Source organism: Lethenteron reissneri, chromosome 11, assembly GCF_015708825.2.
Source record: "Lethenteron reissneri isolate LAM-NWPU_2019-01 chromosome 11, ASM1570882v1, whole genome shotgun sequence".
In the NCBI taxonomy this organism is placed as follows: Eukaryota; Metazoa; Chordata; class Hyperoartia; order Petromyzontiformes; family Petromyzontidae; genus Lethenteron; species Lethenteron reissneri.
The window spans coordinates 9,171,092-9,185,354 of NC_083789.1; the positions used below are offsets into that span (position 1 = coordinate 9,171,092).

Below are 14,263 nucleotides of genomic sequence, written 5' to 3' on the forward strand. Positions count from 1 at the left end.
GTCTTGGATCTTCACTGGTCAGCTTCGTGTCCAACTGCCTCGAGCTCTTTGGGTTCCACCTTTTATAGGGATCGCCTCCGAGGGCTGGGGGCGTGGGCAATAACTGATGCGGACGTCGGTGTGACCCCCCGTGTATGTGAGTGCCGACAGCCCTGTGTTTGTTGTCCGCCGTTTCTCCCGTAATAACCCCTACATCACCCCCCCCCTGTACAGCTCGCAGCCGTCCCGGCTGCAACAATCCCTCAACCCCCAAGAATAAAGATTAACACCGTCAATACACGTGTGCCTCGTAACAGTAACAATAACAAGAACAAGCGTAACATCAACCGATGGTTCCCTAAAAAAAAACAAAAAACCCCCCACCCGGAACCGCAACACATATACAGAACGGTATAACAGCACATGCAATCAGCATATCGCGATCACACGCGTACATTGAAGTACAATAGCAAGCAAATCTGCAGGCGACCAACACACCATCAATCCCGTCGTAACTTTTCAACCACAACACAGTTATTCCCTCTCATGCAACGACCGCATCGCACACAGCACCTCGCAGCATAATACAGCCCAAAAAAAACATTTTTTTTTTCAATTAAGCCCATCGCGCACGGTGACCCACGAGATGGTACAGCACAGGATACCCGACGCTCCCACGTTAATAATTAACTTTACCATCAAGATAACAACTCCACGCAGCAGCGCACACACTCCCTTTGAAACTCAGCAACCACAGCAGACTCTCCGTCCATTCCCAACACACGCACACACTTACATGGACAGCAAGCAACAAGCAGATAGCGTGGTCATCGTTATTACACACACATACAACCATTAAAAAAACATATATACAATGAGCGGGTTCCGCAGCAACGGAACACGCGCGGAAAGCTAATCATAACAACCGGCGCGTTTTGGCGCGAGTCCGTGCAGCGGGCCCGTCACAAGGGGCCGGCTTGGTAGAGTCAGTGGCAGGTGTCGCATCAGCAGGTGCCTGGTCGTCCGGTTTCCCGGACGTGCCAGCGCCGCCCCCCACGGGGGAGGCTGGCAGCCCAGAGGGCTTCAGTCCTGGGGCTCCTGAAGACGGGACAGTCATTAGTGGATCAGAGGCTGGCATCGATCCCGCCCCCCCGGAGTCAGAGGACTCCCCACATGTTCGGCCATTTACGTGGGAGGAAGCGTGCGGAGCAAAAAATGGCTTTAACCGTGAAGGGTGCACAAACCACCGACGCTTCCCCCACTTAATGCGCACACATTGAGGCCGCACAACCTGCACAATTTCAACGGGGCCCCTCCATGGTCGCAACAACTTAGCCGAGGTGGCCAATGGCACCTGAGGGCAGTGCAACCATGCTCGGTCGCCCGGGTGCCATTCGTGCGTGTGAGTCCGGCGCGACCGCAATCTCTCGTTTTGTTTCTGGCGAGAGTCAGAGTTTTGCATGGCCGCCTGCCGTGCCTCCGCCAAGCGAAGGATGTTAAATTTAACATGGTCGGCGATTTTCGACTTAGCATGAGGCGCGGCAATCGTCAGCTGAGTCGCGACAGGCGGGTCAACCTCGCGACCATACATCAAAAAAAATGGCGAGAACCCGGTCGCCGCGTGAGGAGCCATCCTGTATGCCGCCAGGACTCCCCCGATCCGTAGATCCCAATCGTTTTGGGACTCAGATACCTGGTGGGATAGCATGGACGTAAGAGTCCTATGCAAGCGTTCCACCATCCCATCCGTTTGTGGATGGTAAGGCGAGGTACGAACTTTCTTTGTACCCAGAAGGCCACATACCTCGTGTAAAAGGGTACTAGTGAAATTCTTTCCCTGATCGGTCAACAACCGTTCCGGAGCGCCTTTGTCGAGGACGTAGCCCTGAACAAAAGCCTCCGCAACGGCCGCTGCGGACTGGTTGGCGAGGGGCCAAGCCATAGGCCATCGCGTGAAATATTCCACGCCAACCAGCAGGTACTTATTACCCCTCGGCGTGGAAGGAAACGGTCCCAAAATATCAAGGGCGACCAGCTCGTTAACCCGGGTGACCGAAATGGACTGGAGCGGTGGACTGGCTCCCTTCGCCGGCGGCTTCCGTTGTGCACACTGGGTACAGGACCGCAGCAGATCGTCCACGTCTCTTGCCATGCCCGGCCAAAAGTAATTAAGCTGGAGCATGGCAAGTGTTTTGAGGGTACCCAGGTGCAGGAGCCGTTCATGAGCAGCCCATACAGCCCTACCCCTCAACGTGGAAGGCACCACCAGCCTGTGACGGCGGATCGTCCCGTCCCAATGCATGAGTAAGCCCTGGCACCACCCCCATGAGTCAACGCCCGACTTCCCTTGACCTGATCCTTCCGCGCGACGTCGTAGCGCCAGGAGGGTCGCATCCTCCATTTGGAGGCGACCCCACTCAGTACTTGACAAGCCAAGTAGGGAATCACTCCCACCCTCCGAAATAGGACCAGCGTCCGAAGGAGTATCAACTGCGGCCGCAAGAACCCGATCCCGGCCGTCACTTGCCGATTTGCAACGGCCCGAACCCAAGAAACAAGTGCAATCCGGGGCGATCGGCAGGCGTGATAGGGCATCGGCGTTGGTGTGGCGAATCCCCTTCCGGTAAGTTGTCTCAAAATCGAAATCCTGCATGATCTCGAGCCATCGGGACAACTGCCCCGATGGCTGGTTAATTCGTAGGGCATACTGCAACGCTGCATGATCTGTACGGACGGTGAAATGCCGGCCGTACAGATATGGCCGGTACTGTTGGATAAAGAACACGATAGCCAACAGTTCGCGGCGGGTGACGCAGTACCGCTGCTCGGCCGGGGACAGTACTCTACTACCATAAGCCACAACGCGCTCCACGCCACCCACAATTTGTGACAGCACGCCTCCAATCCCGGTATTGCTTGCGTCCGTGTCGAGCACGAACGGCATGGAAAAATCGGGGTAGCTTAACGGCGGGGCCCCCACCAGGGCATCCCGAAGAGAGACAAAAGCGGCGTTCTCCACCGGCCCCCAATGAAATTTGACCCCTTTTGACGTCAAGGCATGTAGTGGCTTAGCGATGGAAGCAAAGTCCGCAACAAACCAGCGGTAATATGAAGCAAAGCCGATGAAGCTTCTAACCTCCCCCACCGAGGTGGGAATAGGCCAGGAGCTGACACAACGCGTTTTGGCGGGATCGGTTGAGATACCTGACCGGCCGACGATGTGACCCAAATATTTAACAGATTCGCGCAGCAAATGGCACTTTTGTGGCTTGAATTTCAAATTAGCAGCGCGCATTTTGAGAAAGACGGCCCGAAGCCTATCAAGGTGTTCCTCGAACGTCTTACTGAATACGATAACGTCATCCAGGTAAATCAAACACACCTCCCATTGCAAGCCAGCGAGGACCAATTCCATCAGGCGCTGGAACGTCGCGGGAGCAGAGTGTAATCCCATGGGTAAGCGATTGAATTGGAAGAGGCCGTGCGGCGTTCGGAAAGCTGTTTTGGGCCTGGATTCGTCGTCCAAGGGAAGTTGCCAAAATCCTGAGAGCAAATCCAAAGTGGAAAAGAATCGCGATCCCGCGAGGGCATCCAGCGATTCGTCCATTCGAGGAAGCGGATAAGCATCGGCCACCGAGATCTTATTTAATCGCCGGAAATCAACGCAGAACCTTAGGGACCAGTCGTGCTTTTTGACCAACACTATGGGTGCACCCCAAGGGCTGGTCGAGGGAGAAATGATGTCCGATTTCAACATGTCATCTACAGCCGATTTGACATGATCCTTTTCGGCGGGACTTAACCGAAAAGGATTTTGGCGGATAGGAGCGTTGTCACCGGTGTCAATATGGTGGCGTAGCAATTTGGTACATCCGATATCGTATTTGTGTTTACTGAAGACGTCGGAAAATTCTCGCAATAAGGCGCGTAATCTAGCACGTTGTGCGTCAGACAGGTCAGGTGACTCAGCACACAACGCATCCAGCCAAACCTCGTCAGCGTCTGAGGCTAATCGCGTTTGAGAATCGGTGGCCACCTGGCCAATGATCGGCGTTTCCGCAGGTACCGGAACCGCATGTGCGAACACGGTACCTTGCGAAACCACTGCCGTCCGTGTCCCGACATTGAGGACCGCGATAAACGGGTCCCCATCCCCTTTAACAATAGTCTGGGCCGTCACCAGATCTGGCCCACTCACCCCGGCTCTAGATGGTCCCAAAATAACGCCCCGGTCAGAGACTCCTTTATCGAACGGTCGACGCAAGCGCAGGGGTACCAACATCTGTGCCCCCGGGGGTACACGCACCGTCCGAGCAACAAGCGCCTGTACCGTAGCACAGGCAACACGCACGGCAGGGGTGGCAGGTAGGAACGTCATACGTCGGCCCGATGGAAGCTCGATGCATTGCTGGTCAATCAGAATTTTGATGGGCAATTTGGCCAAAAAGTCTGTCCCCAACAGGCACGGAATAGCCAGCGAGGAGGAGACGAACACCGGGCCAGATAGTTTAATGTCCCCTATCGAAATTTGCGCTCGAATTTGACCGATAATACCCAACGAGCCCCCATTCGCAGCGTAAAACGGTATATCGACAGGGAGCAACGGGCGACTCTGAACGGGCAGGATATTATAAATCAAATCTGAAATGATAGTTGCCGAAGCTCCCGTATCGACCAATAGCCGTACCTCCACCCCGTCAATATGCCCCGCGACAACGGACGACCCCGCTGATGCAGCCACAACTCGGTGAGCCAACTCGGACCATTGGCCCGGTTGGAGCGCCCTCCCCGACATGCCGCGACCCGACGCACCAGCACCCAACCCCCGAGAATTGTGTATCGGACCATGTGATAGGAAAGTGGGTGTGTGTGCAGGCCGAACATGTGGGGTGCCATGACTTGCCCGAGGATGTTGCGAAGGCTTGTGAGGAGGGCCGTCCGCAGCTCCAGGTCTCGCACCGCGCTGTCGAGGAGCCCGGCATCCGGACGCCACGTGGCCCCGGAGGCCACAATTATAGCAGACGACGAGCGTTCCAGAGGACTTGGGCTGGTCTCGGTGGCTTGGAACGTCCCGAGCCGGTCGCTCGGCAGATCGCCATCCTGCAGAACGATCCGCAGCGAAGGCTCCCTCCATTCCAGAAGAGGTTGCCGCCACGGTGTGTCGTGCAGCAGCTTTGTTCGCCTTCCTCCGCTGGGAGATGAGATTGGCGTGAATGTGCCTTGCAGCCCGCAGTGATGACATATCCGCATCGTCCTGCGCTAAGATGGTGAAGTCCAGATCGTCAGCCAGCAGCAAAATTTTCTCGGCCACCATCGCATCGATCCCCTCTTCATCCATACGCGGGAAAGCGTCTTTCGCCAATGACAGCAGGGCCGTGCGATAAGCGAGTGGCGATTCCTTATCACCCTTCTGCCGTTCATAGAAGAGCTGGCGACAATCGGAGGACGGCCCATAAACGGTGGCCAGCAGCTGCAGCGCCGACTGAATGGTGGAGCGTGCCGACTTGGGTGCAGCAGTGAGGGTGCCCAGGGCGTCGCCGTCCAATAACGCCGGGAGAGCACACAGCGCCTCGTTGTCCGACCAGCCTGCCATCTCTTGGTGGGCCAAGAACCGGCGCTGGAACCCCCCCCAATCGCCGTCGCTTGCAACAAATACCTGCAGGGCCGGCAGGCGTTGCTGGAATGTCGGCTCCGTCTCCGATCCTCTTGCAGCGTCTCTTGCAGCATCCGTAGCGCGTCCCCGTACTGTATGGTCGGTGCTGGCGTCAGCTGGTGGTGACGTTTCAACCCCTGATAGGCTGCCACCGCGACCCGCCTCCGCCGATGACGTGGCGGCTGCTGGCTGGGCACCGTCTCCCGCGTGACGAGCTGGGACTCCTCCCTCCGCCCCTACTGTCTTCGTGGCGGGATTTTCGAGTCGCCCCGCTGTTGTAAAGGCGGGAGTTTCTGGCGGGCGTTGTCCATCTTCCCGCCGCGTCGCTCCTCCCGGCCCCAGGCGAGTTATTTGTTCCAGCATAGCGGCCGCTGCATACAAGAGCTCCGCCAGCCGCGAGTGAGCCAACGCCAACTCGTCAGTCGACGTCCCGGCCCTCTCCGACGGCCCCGCCGATGTCGGAGCCGGCAGCAGTTGTGCAGGTACGTCGGCGGCGATGTCTTGCACTGCCCCTCCCTCGTCGTCATCCTCTCCTGGGTCTTGGGCACGAGTCTTCCGTCTCGTATCCATGCTTGGCCCACTTCCAACACCAGATGTAGTAAGTTGATGAGGAGACGATGAGGAAGTTGAGACACACTGTTTATTAACTCCGGGACAGATACAATAGTTGAAGGGGTATCGGCCCCTTCACCCGTACTATGGGAAACCCACCCTAGTACTAAGCCCTCTGTCCTGTCCCCCAGTCCTCCTCTACTGGGCTACGGGAGGCTGACTGATCTGGCCCTGGCAAGCACAGATCTCGGCACCAGCTAACCAGCCTTGCCCTGATAAGGGCAGCGGTCTGGAAGCTCTTGGGCCGCGCCACTGGCTTACCCGGCTCGGCCCTTATAAGGACGGCGAGACCGGGGAGTCCCAGGGCCTAATCTCCGAGTCTTGGATCTTCACTGGTCAGCTTCGTGTCCAACTGCCTCGAGCTCTTTGGGTTCCACCTTTTATAGGGATCGCCTCCGAGGGCTGGGGGCGTGGGCAATAACTGATGCGGACGTCGGTGTGACCCCCCGTGTATGTGAGTGCCGACAGCCCTGTGTTTGTTGTCCGCCGTTTCTCCCGTAATAACCCCTACACATGTGACCTGAAGCTGGTCTCTAATTGGTTTCTTAAAGATTCTCTTCGGGGCGCAAGTCGTTGCGTCCCTGGCCAATCAGAATTGGATACATGTTATTTTATCCAATCTGATTGGTTCTCGTCACCTGTCATTCAAATTTACGCTCTGGGCCACTACTGCGAGTGCGCAGGCGACACCACTTTGACACTTGCTAGGCTGATCAAATTTTTTGTGTAAACAATGGCAGCAGTTCATCCAAATTCTGTAATTTATTTACAAAAAAACCCTTTCACAAGGCTTTCGCTGGAAGAAATAAAAAAGATAAAGGATCTCGGACCGGACCAACCCGATTTACAATCCAGCAGCAGGCCAGTGACAGAGGACGAAGCTACACACGAAGCTTCACCCGCGCTTGTTATGAGAAACGGAGGTGGCTGGCTGGATGTGATGTTAGCAATTCTCTTTTTTGTTTTCCCTGTCTTTTATTTCAAAGTGTCGGCACTGAAGTTTTGTGGACAACGACGGGGGTAAGAGACCTCAAACATCTCTCTGACAAATGCAAACGTCATGAAAGTAGCCGCAGCCATATTGATAATAGCATGAAACTAACGTTTTTATGTTCAAGTAGGAAACATGCTTTTTGGTACTTTGGTCTGAAATGTATATAAAAGAGAAACATTTATGTTCAAGTAGGAAACATGCTTTTTGGTACTTTGGTCTGAAATGTATATAAAAGAGAAACATTTATGTTCAAGTAGGAAACATGCTTTTTGGTACTTCTTTTGGTCTGAAATGTAAATAAAGATCATCAAAATTTATATTAAAGTAGTCAAAATGGTTTTTGGTACTGCTTTATATTTATTTGCCCCCCTCAATAAAATAAAAAAAATGCGCCCCCCCAAAAATAAATATCACCAGCCGCCACTGACCTAGACCAAAGGCAGATAGGTCACAAACTGGTCTTTATTGGTTTAAATACACAATGAAAACACAGGATAATAAGGAATACCATAGTGAGGTAAGGAACTACTTGAATATGATAAACATTGACATTCGCATATACTTAGTCAATGATATTTGTAATCCCATATATATCGATAGTGATGGGTATATGTGAAGAAGGTTACATTATTGTTATCAAGCTCTGTGTGTACTTAGCTGGTTTTAACAAGGGTAACCAAATCCAGAATCAAAACACTGTGCATCAGTGTATACTACTACAACCACAGTAATACCATCAGAATCACTACCCTGTGTCTCTCATCAAACTGCTCGTCTATCTCGTCATCTGACTCCCCGAGTTCAAAGTCAGGTTCTGGATCATCCTGCAGGTTTTGGTTACTGCAGGTCTGTAACCTGCACATGTCTGTGCATGTCAGTCCATTTGCCAGACACGTGCAGCTTGGCATTTTGCATGAACGCACACACTTGCATGCTAGCAGTTCCAAGACCACATCTGGTGCGGGTGGGGAGGGCATCCAGTAAATTTGCCAGCTTGCCATCATCGTCTGTCCATCCATACTCAGTAGGGCTTGGCACCACAGGGTTAGCCTGCAGACAGCACTTCCAGATTGCTGTCTGATAGTTGGCTCGTTGAACGTGCATGAAGAGGCAGTCTCTACATGGTGGCAGCTGGCTGGACTCGACTTCTCCCCTTTTGGTGCAGAAGAGCTGGTAGTGCAGTTCGTTCACCTCACCAGTGCTGCTATTAGCAACATAAAAGCGACAGGTGAACTGCTCAATTTTCTGGAACAGCTCATCACTCACATTCCATGACTGCCCCAGTCGACTGAACGTCTCTTGGCAGTAAGTGTCCTTTCTCACCATCTTCAGGGCATTCAGCTTTCCTCGACCGGTGAATGGACTGACAGTGTCGCAGCCTGTGAAGGCGTGTAAGCCAATTAGGCTGTCACAGATGCTGTCTCCAAGTGACCTTGCCAGTTTGCTGAAATCGACAAACCGTGTGCGGTTCTGTGTCCCACACTTCTGGTAGATGGGACAGGTGATGTCCTTCTGGAAGCCAAGACAAAGCACCATTACATCAGTGTCCTCAGGTGTGATGATAACTGCCTTTGAGCCCACATTTGCTGCATGCAACGCATGCAGGAGCAGACTGGTCTCAGCTTCTCCATGCGTGGAGTGCAGCTCTGCTACTTCCTCACACTCATCTTCTGTCAACTTGTAGCAGGTTTCCTCACAGGTCATGTACAACACCTTGCCATGCAGCATCTCTCTGTGTCGTGGGAGTTTCCACTCCTCTACCAGAAACTTGATGAGACTGATCTTGTTGGAGGGACTGCAACAAAATTTTCTCCACTGCTGGACGTGGTGTCCCCCTGCAAGGTTCTTATACTGGAGAGTGGTGTCTGCACCCCGGTTCAGTCGTTAAGCATTTTTGATCGAAGTCTGTCGGTAGACATCAAAAACACATCAATCCTCTCACTCTGTGCCCCCTCATGGAGGACCTGGGTCAAGGCTGACTCTGCCACTTGTGCAAAGGTTTTGTTTTGCCATTCATTTGTGGGACCGGGCTCATCCCATCAATGATGGAAGTTGATGGGGTTGGGATGTCTTCTGCAGGAGACCCATTCTTTTCCAGCTCTCTGGTTAGTGCAGCCTTGTTTGTTTTTCGTAGAGACCCATCAGCATTTGCCAGTGCCCATGGCAGTGGGCCCAGTGGGAGGGCAAGGCCATCCTTCGTATTCACCTTCCTGATTTCAGCCTCCAGGGTCATGTGGCTGAACAGGTTTCTATCTGCCTTCAGAACCACATCCTGTGCTTTCTTTCCATGTGCTGTTTTTGTGCTGATATTGGAGAATGTCTTCAGACTTTGCTTGGTAATCTTGTCGTGGAATTGCACAGATGGTGGGTCCTCAGCTAACCTTGTTTGCTTGAATACCTGGTAGGCCTCTTCTCCTATCTCAAGAGCTCTCAAGAGATCCCTGTTCATATCAGGTGGAGCCATGGTGCCAGTGGAGAGGCTAACCAGATATGTCTCATTAGGGGACATATGACTGATCCAGTTATTCTCCATAAGGTCAATGAGAGACTGGACATCTGCTTCATCTCTCTTGATCCTTGGACCCTGTAGATCTGAATGGGACAGTTTTTATCTGCATTGACCTATCAGGCCTCTCAGCTGTCTGAGGTACATGCTTCTGTACTCAGCTGTTAGGTAATATTTGGTCAACGCTCCTGGCTTCAAGCTGAATCCCTTTGTCCCTCCAGCTGTCTGGGTGTCTTTGTTCACCGTTTCTTCTATAGCTTGGTCAACAGGGATTCGGCCAAAGGGATTGGTGGAGTCCAGTTGAACTGAGAAGCCTCCTTCCATGAATTCCGTGTAGACATCTGGGTGTGTGATGGGCAGCTGAGACATCTGGGCGTAGTAGCAGTAGGGGAGGTAGCGTGCATAATTAATCATATCATAAGCGAAGCACCATGGGATCATTGCTCGAATGCTTGTCAAGTGTAGCATCCAGTCTCCCTCTCTGGAAGCTCGGATGAGCCCCAACAAGATTTGAACCATGTCCAAATAGGACACCCAGTAGGTCGAGAGGCTGCCGTTTCACCTCTGAGGAACTCGCGGTAGACTTCAAACAGTTCCATGATGCGTGTACATGAGCTGTTCTCGAGGACCTCCTTCAAAGCGGCTTGTGAGACTTCTTTCCCAAGGTTGTCAATGGTCCTCAGTGTCTCATCCAGGTGAACCATGCCGTTCAATTGAGTTGCTTCCAACCAGGACAGGAAACCATTCCACGTCAGTCGCACGAGAGCCTCATACAGAAGTTTGTGTAGTCGCACTGCCCTGCTGTACTTGCGGCCATCCATAACACCAGCAATGGAGCCTTCTGCGATCATGCCAGACTCAATGCAGATAATTATTACCAATAACAAAGTTATTGGTAATAATTGTGTGCATGTTATGAAAGTTTACAATTTTTAGAAGCAAAATATCAAAAAAATATCAAAATTGACAAACTGAACAAAAATAATTATTTTTGCTTGTAGTACATGGACTTAACTAATAATCTTAACAGGTACATTAACAATACATTGGGGGTAAAGTTAGCACTTTAGATATCTTTACTGAACAGAAATAATACAGAACCACCAGTACTTGCCTCACCCGCCAGTAAATGATCATGAGCAAACAAGCTGCTAGAAACAGAAAGAAAACAGATAGCACCAATCTATTCCAGACTTAACTAAGTCACTGAAATTGAAGAACAAGCGTGACTAAATGCAAGAATGTGTATGAAATACATTCCTTGGGGACAAACATCCATTTAGTAAATTATTGATTGTCTTAATTAACAGCAGAGGTGTTGGAATGTTTTGTGACATCGGGCAAATAGGCGTGATTGCGATAGGTGCAAAAACAGATTTCCTGCGAGAAAAATGTAACAGCTGCTCATTTGGAAAGGTTATCATGGATTATTTTACTTGTGTTGGTGTCACAAATAAAATGGCACCATTGAAGTGTTGCCACCTTGGGCGGTACCGATATGTGGTCTGGCCCAAGGACTACAAGAGGAGGGCCCTCCTCTTGTTGTTCATTTCCTCGCACCGGGGGCCCATGGCAACTACCGCTGCGTCACAACGCTGATCAGAACTATTTCATGACCGCAGAGGGAGCTATTTACATGAAGGCAAATGATGTAGTTGTTCGGAACACAGTGTCCCCGGAAAGAAATGTCAGACTTACCGAAGAAGCTCCCTCGTTATGTAGTCATTGCGTAACATGTACGGTTTATTGTTCAACGTGAAGTGTAAAGTGCGAGTCTACGCGCACTTTTGATATCCGATCATCAACAACTTCCTTGAAGCGTAAAATGTGCAGTATTTGGCCCACCCCACACTTAGTCAATGATAAGAATTCCATCGACACCGCCATTATAACTACTATAGTGTCCTTAATGCTCGATGTCACTCTACATCGAACAGCCCCCCTCATTAATAATCATGAGCAGGTGACGTCCTCCAAATGGACCCCCCATTCATAATAATTAGCGGCTGACGTCACTCCACATGGGGGGCCGAGGCGCCTCTTCCCCCCTCCTCGGCGTCAACTTACAACCCTCACTGCAAAGGCAGAACCCTCACGTCACGCCATCTCCGTAGCGCTGTTGAGACATCAATGTAAAAGGGACGTCATGATGAACAAGGGATTATAACCTTTAAATTAAATAGGTCTGTGTCACCGCGCCCTTGCAAATTGCACACACGCATTAATGCAATGAATATTACGTCGCGGTCTGCTTTTCATTACCCTTCTATCTGGCAACAAAACTGACACCTTTTTGCAAGGAGTCATGTTTGCATAGACCGCAATACCTGCAGTCATAAATACAAACAAAAGACATAACTCTGATAATGTGCACATTACATGACTCCTTGCAAAAAGGTGTCAGTTTTGTTGCCAGATAGAAGGGTAAAGAACCAATTATCATATTTTTACTGGCAAATGAGGTCCCCATAGTGGTCTGCTTTTCGCTTGCAAGTTTCAGATTTCCTGCAATACACCCGTCCTTGGATGGGCAAACGGCGAGTTCTAAATATTCGTACGATTGTACTGGGTACTGGCTCGGTGCTGAGCATACTTGCTTGTCTGCTGCTGTGCTTTTCAAAGTTTCCGTCATCAGCACAATCGACATTTATAAAAAAAAAAGTACCAAGATTTTTTTACCAAAATGTTGCGGCTGTCTCTAAACCAAATGTTAACATGTTGGGTTGGTGTCTAGTCCAGCCAACACCCCCCACCCCTCACATCACATACCCCAGCTGACAAATTCATGGCCCAGTTATAAAATCTGCATGTGGTGAAAGTTTCGAGTGGATGTGAAGTAACAAAGAAAGGGGTTGTTGTGCTCGCAGCTAGGACTGTACTATTCAATACAAACTCACCATGTTGCCCACTAACTGCACCGTACGTTATAAGATAATAATAATAATATATTATACATTTTCTGTGTTTCTTTATTATAAGTGTTAATGGCCAAGATGATGGTTATTTCTTTTTTAAGTGCTTGCGAAGCCTTTGTTCCGCGAAGAGCCTTGTACTTTGAGTATGGCATGGACAAATAACCCAGAATGAGCCCGATCTCATCGGATCTCGGAAGATAAGCAGGTTTGAGCCTGCAAAGTGCTTGGACGGGTGACCGTTATGCATAACAGGGAAACTATCGGCTGCTTTCGGGGCTTTGTGGCGGGCAGCAGAGGGCGGTGCAGCAAAATGCATAGTTGTTGTAATGTACTTATATGCTGCCACGTGTCTACGCTCGCCGCTTGCACCCACACTGACCAGCGCAGTGAAGGATGATCAAATAACGGCCGTGGCCTTGTAAAGCATAAGCAGGCCCGCATCCAGCAGTGGATTGGCACAATGCTGCAAAACTGAAAGCATCACAGTTATACAATTCCAAGAAAGCAATTCCACCCCTACTTCTCTGTTCTCTCGATGTGCTGGGAAGAAGGGCCATTCCACAAAATGTCACCTATTATATAATTTACTTTTTTTATGGCCAGTGTTTTTACAAATGTGCCGAGTATATTTTGTGTTTGTCTCAAGAGAGCTGTGTTTCTCTGTATTATTTGCATTGGCAGCCAGGCGTAATGTCCCAAAGCTGTCCTTCATAATTGGGAGACCACATTTATTACCACCCTTCGTGGTAAACACACACACACAATCGTTATCCACAAATATAACCTTTGTACGTCATTAAGACAACAAAGCAATGCTCAAAGGTGACACGTGGCATTCTGTATTTGACTATCAATTAACATCTGATAATAATTAGAACAAATTATTGACAGCCGCTTGTCAATCCGCTGCCGGATGAGGGTCTCGTCAATGCCATGTCGGCCATGGAGGGTGTTTGACTATACTTCACCATGCTGGACATGGTGGAGATTGTGAGGACCCACAATCAATTTAGATACCACTCGCCACTGATGTTAGCCATGGCTGGGAATCAAACTCAGGTCGCCAACCACTACACCGCCACTTCTACACCACCCACCGCCAATACAGTACACGTCTGCCATTCTAGATAGCCGCAAGTCCACTTCCAGTTAAATGTGGGTCTCTGGCAATCGCGCAGCCTTATATAAGGGCGGCTTATGTAACGCATTTTTTTTTTACAGCAGTCTAGCAGCCTCGCTCTTCAAAAATAAAACCTTGAGTAGGCCCCCCCCCCCCCGCCACTTACAATACTGTGCGCGTGGATCAGGAAGCGCCTTTCTTCATTCCCGAATATTCCACGGCCGGCCGGCCAGGCACCCGTCAACCGCCGAACTCGCGCAAGATGGCTCACAGCCACCCTGTTTATTTAATTAAAATATTTGTGTTGTAAACGTCTGCCAATTTAATCCCGAGCCGGTGTCATCATGTCATGAGACGATGCATTCATTCGGATTGCTCGCATGAGCAGCGTAACCCCCTTCGTGTTGGGTAAACAGCCCACAGAAGTGGACGTTACAGAGCTACCAGTGAGAATCCTTTAAGTGACATCTGGTCTACGTGGTAG

The 14,263-nt window shown here is 50.8% G+C and overlaps 2 protein-coding genes across 7 annotated transcripts in view; both read right to left on the reverse strand.

The window, feature by feature from the left end:
* LOC133341421 (coiled-coil domain-containing protein 170-like) overlaps positions 1-14,263 on the reverse strand; it is an 85,639-nt gene that overhangs the window by 24,842 nt on the left and 46,534 nt on the right. The window lies entirely within an intron of this gene.
* LOC133341423 (uncharacterized) lies at positions 289-6,755 on the reverse strand. The gene is made up of 2 exons (XM_061550041.1): positions 4,883-6,755; positions 289-1,077 (listed from the first exon to the last, which is right to left on the reverse strand). Exons 1-2 carry the CDS (start codon positions 6,200-6,202, stop codon positions 1,063-1,065), a joined length of 1,335 nt encoding a protein of 444 aa, XP_061406025.1. The 5' UTR covers positions 6,203-6,755; the 3' UTR covers positions 289-1,062.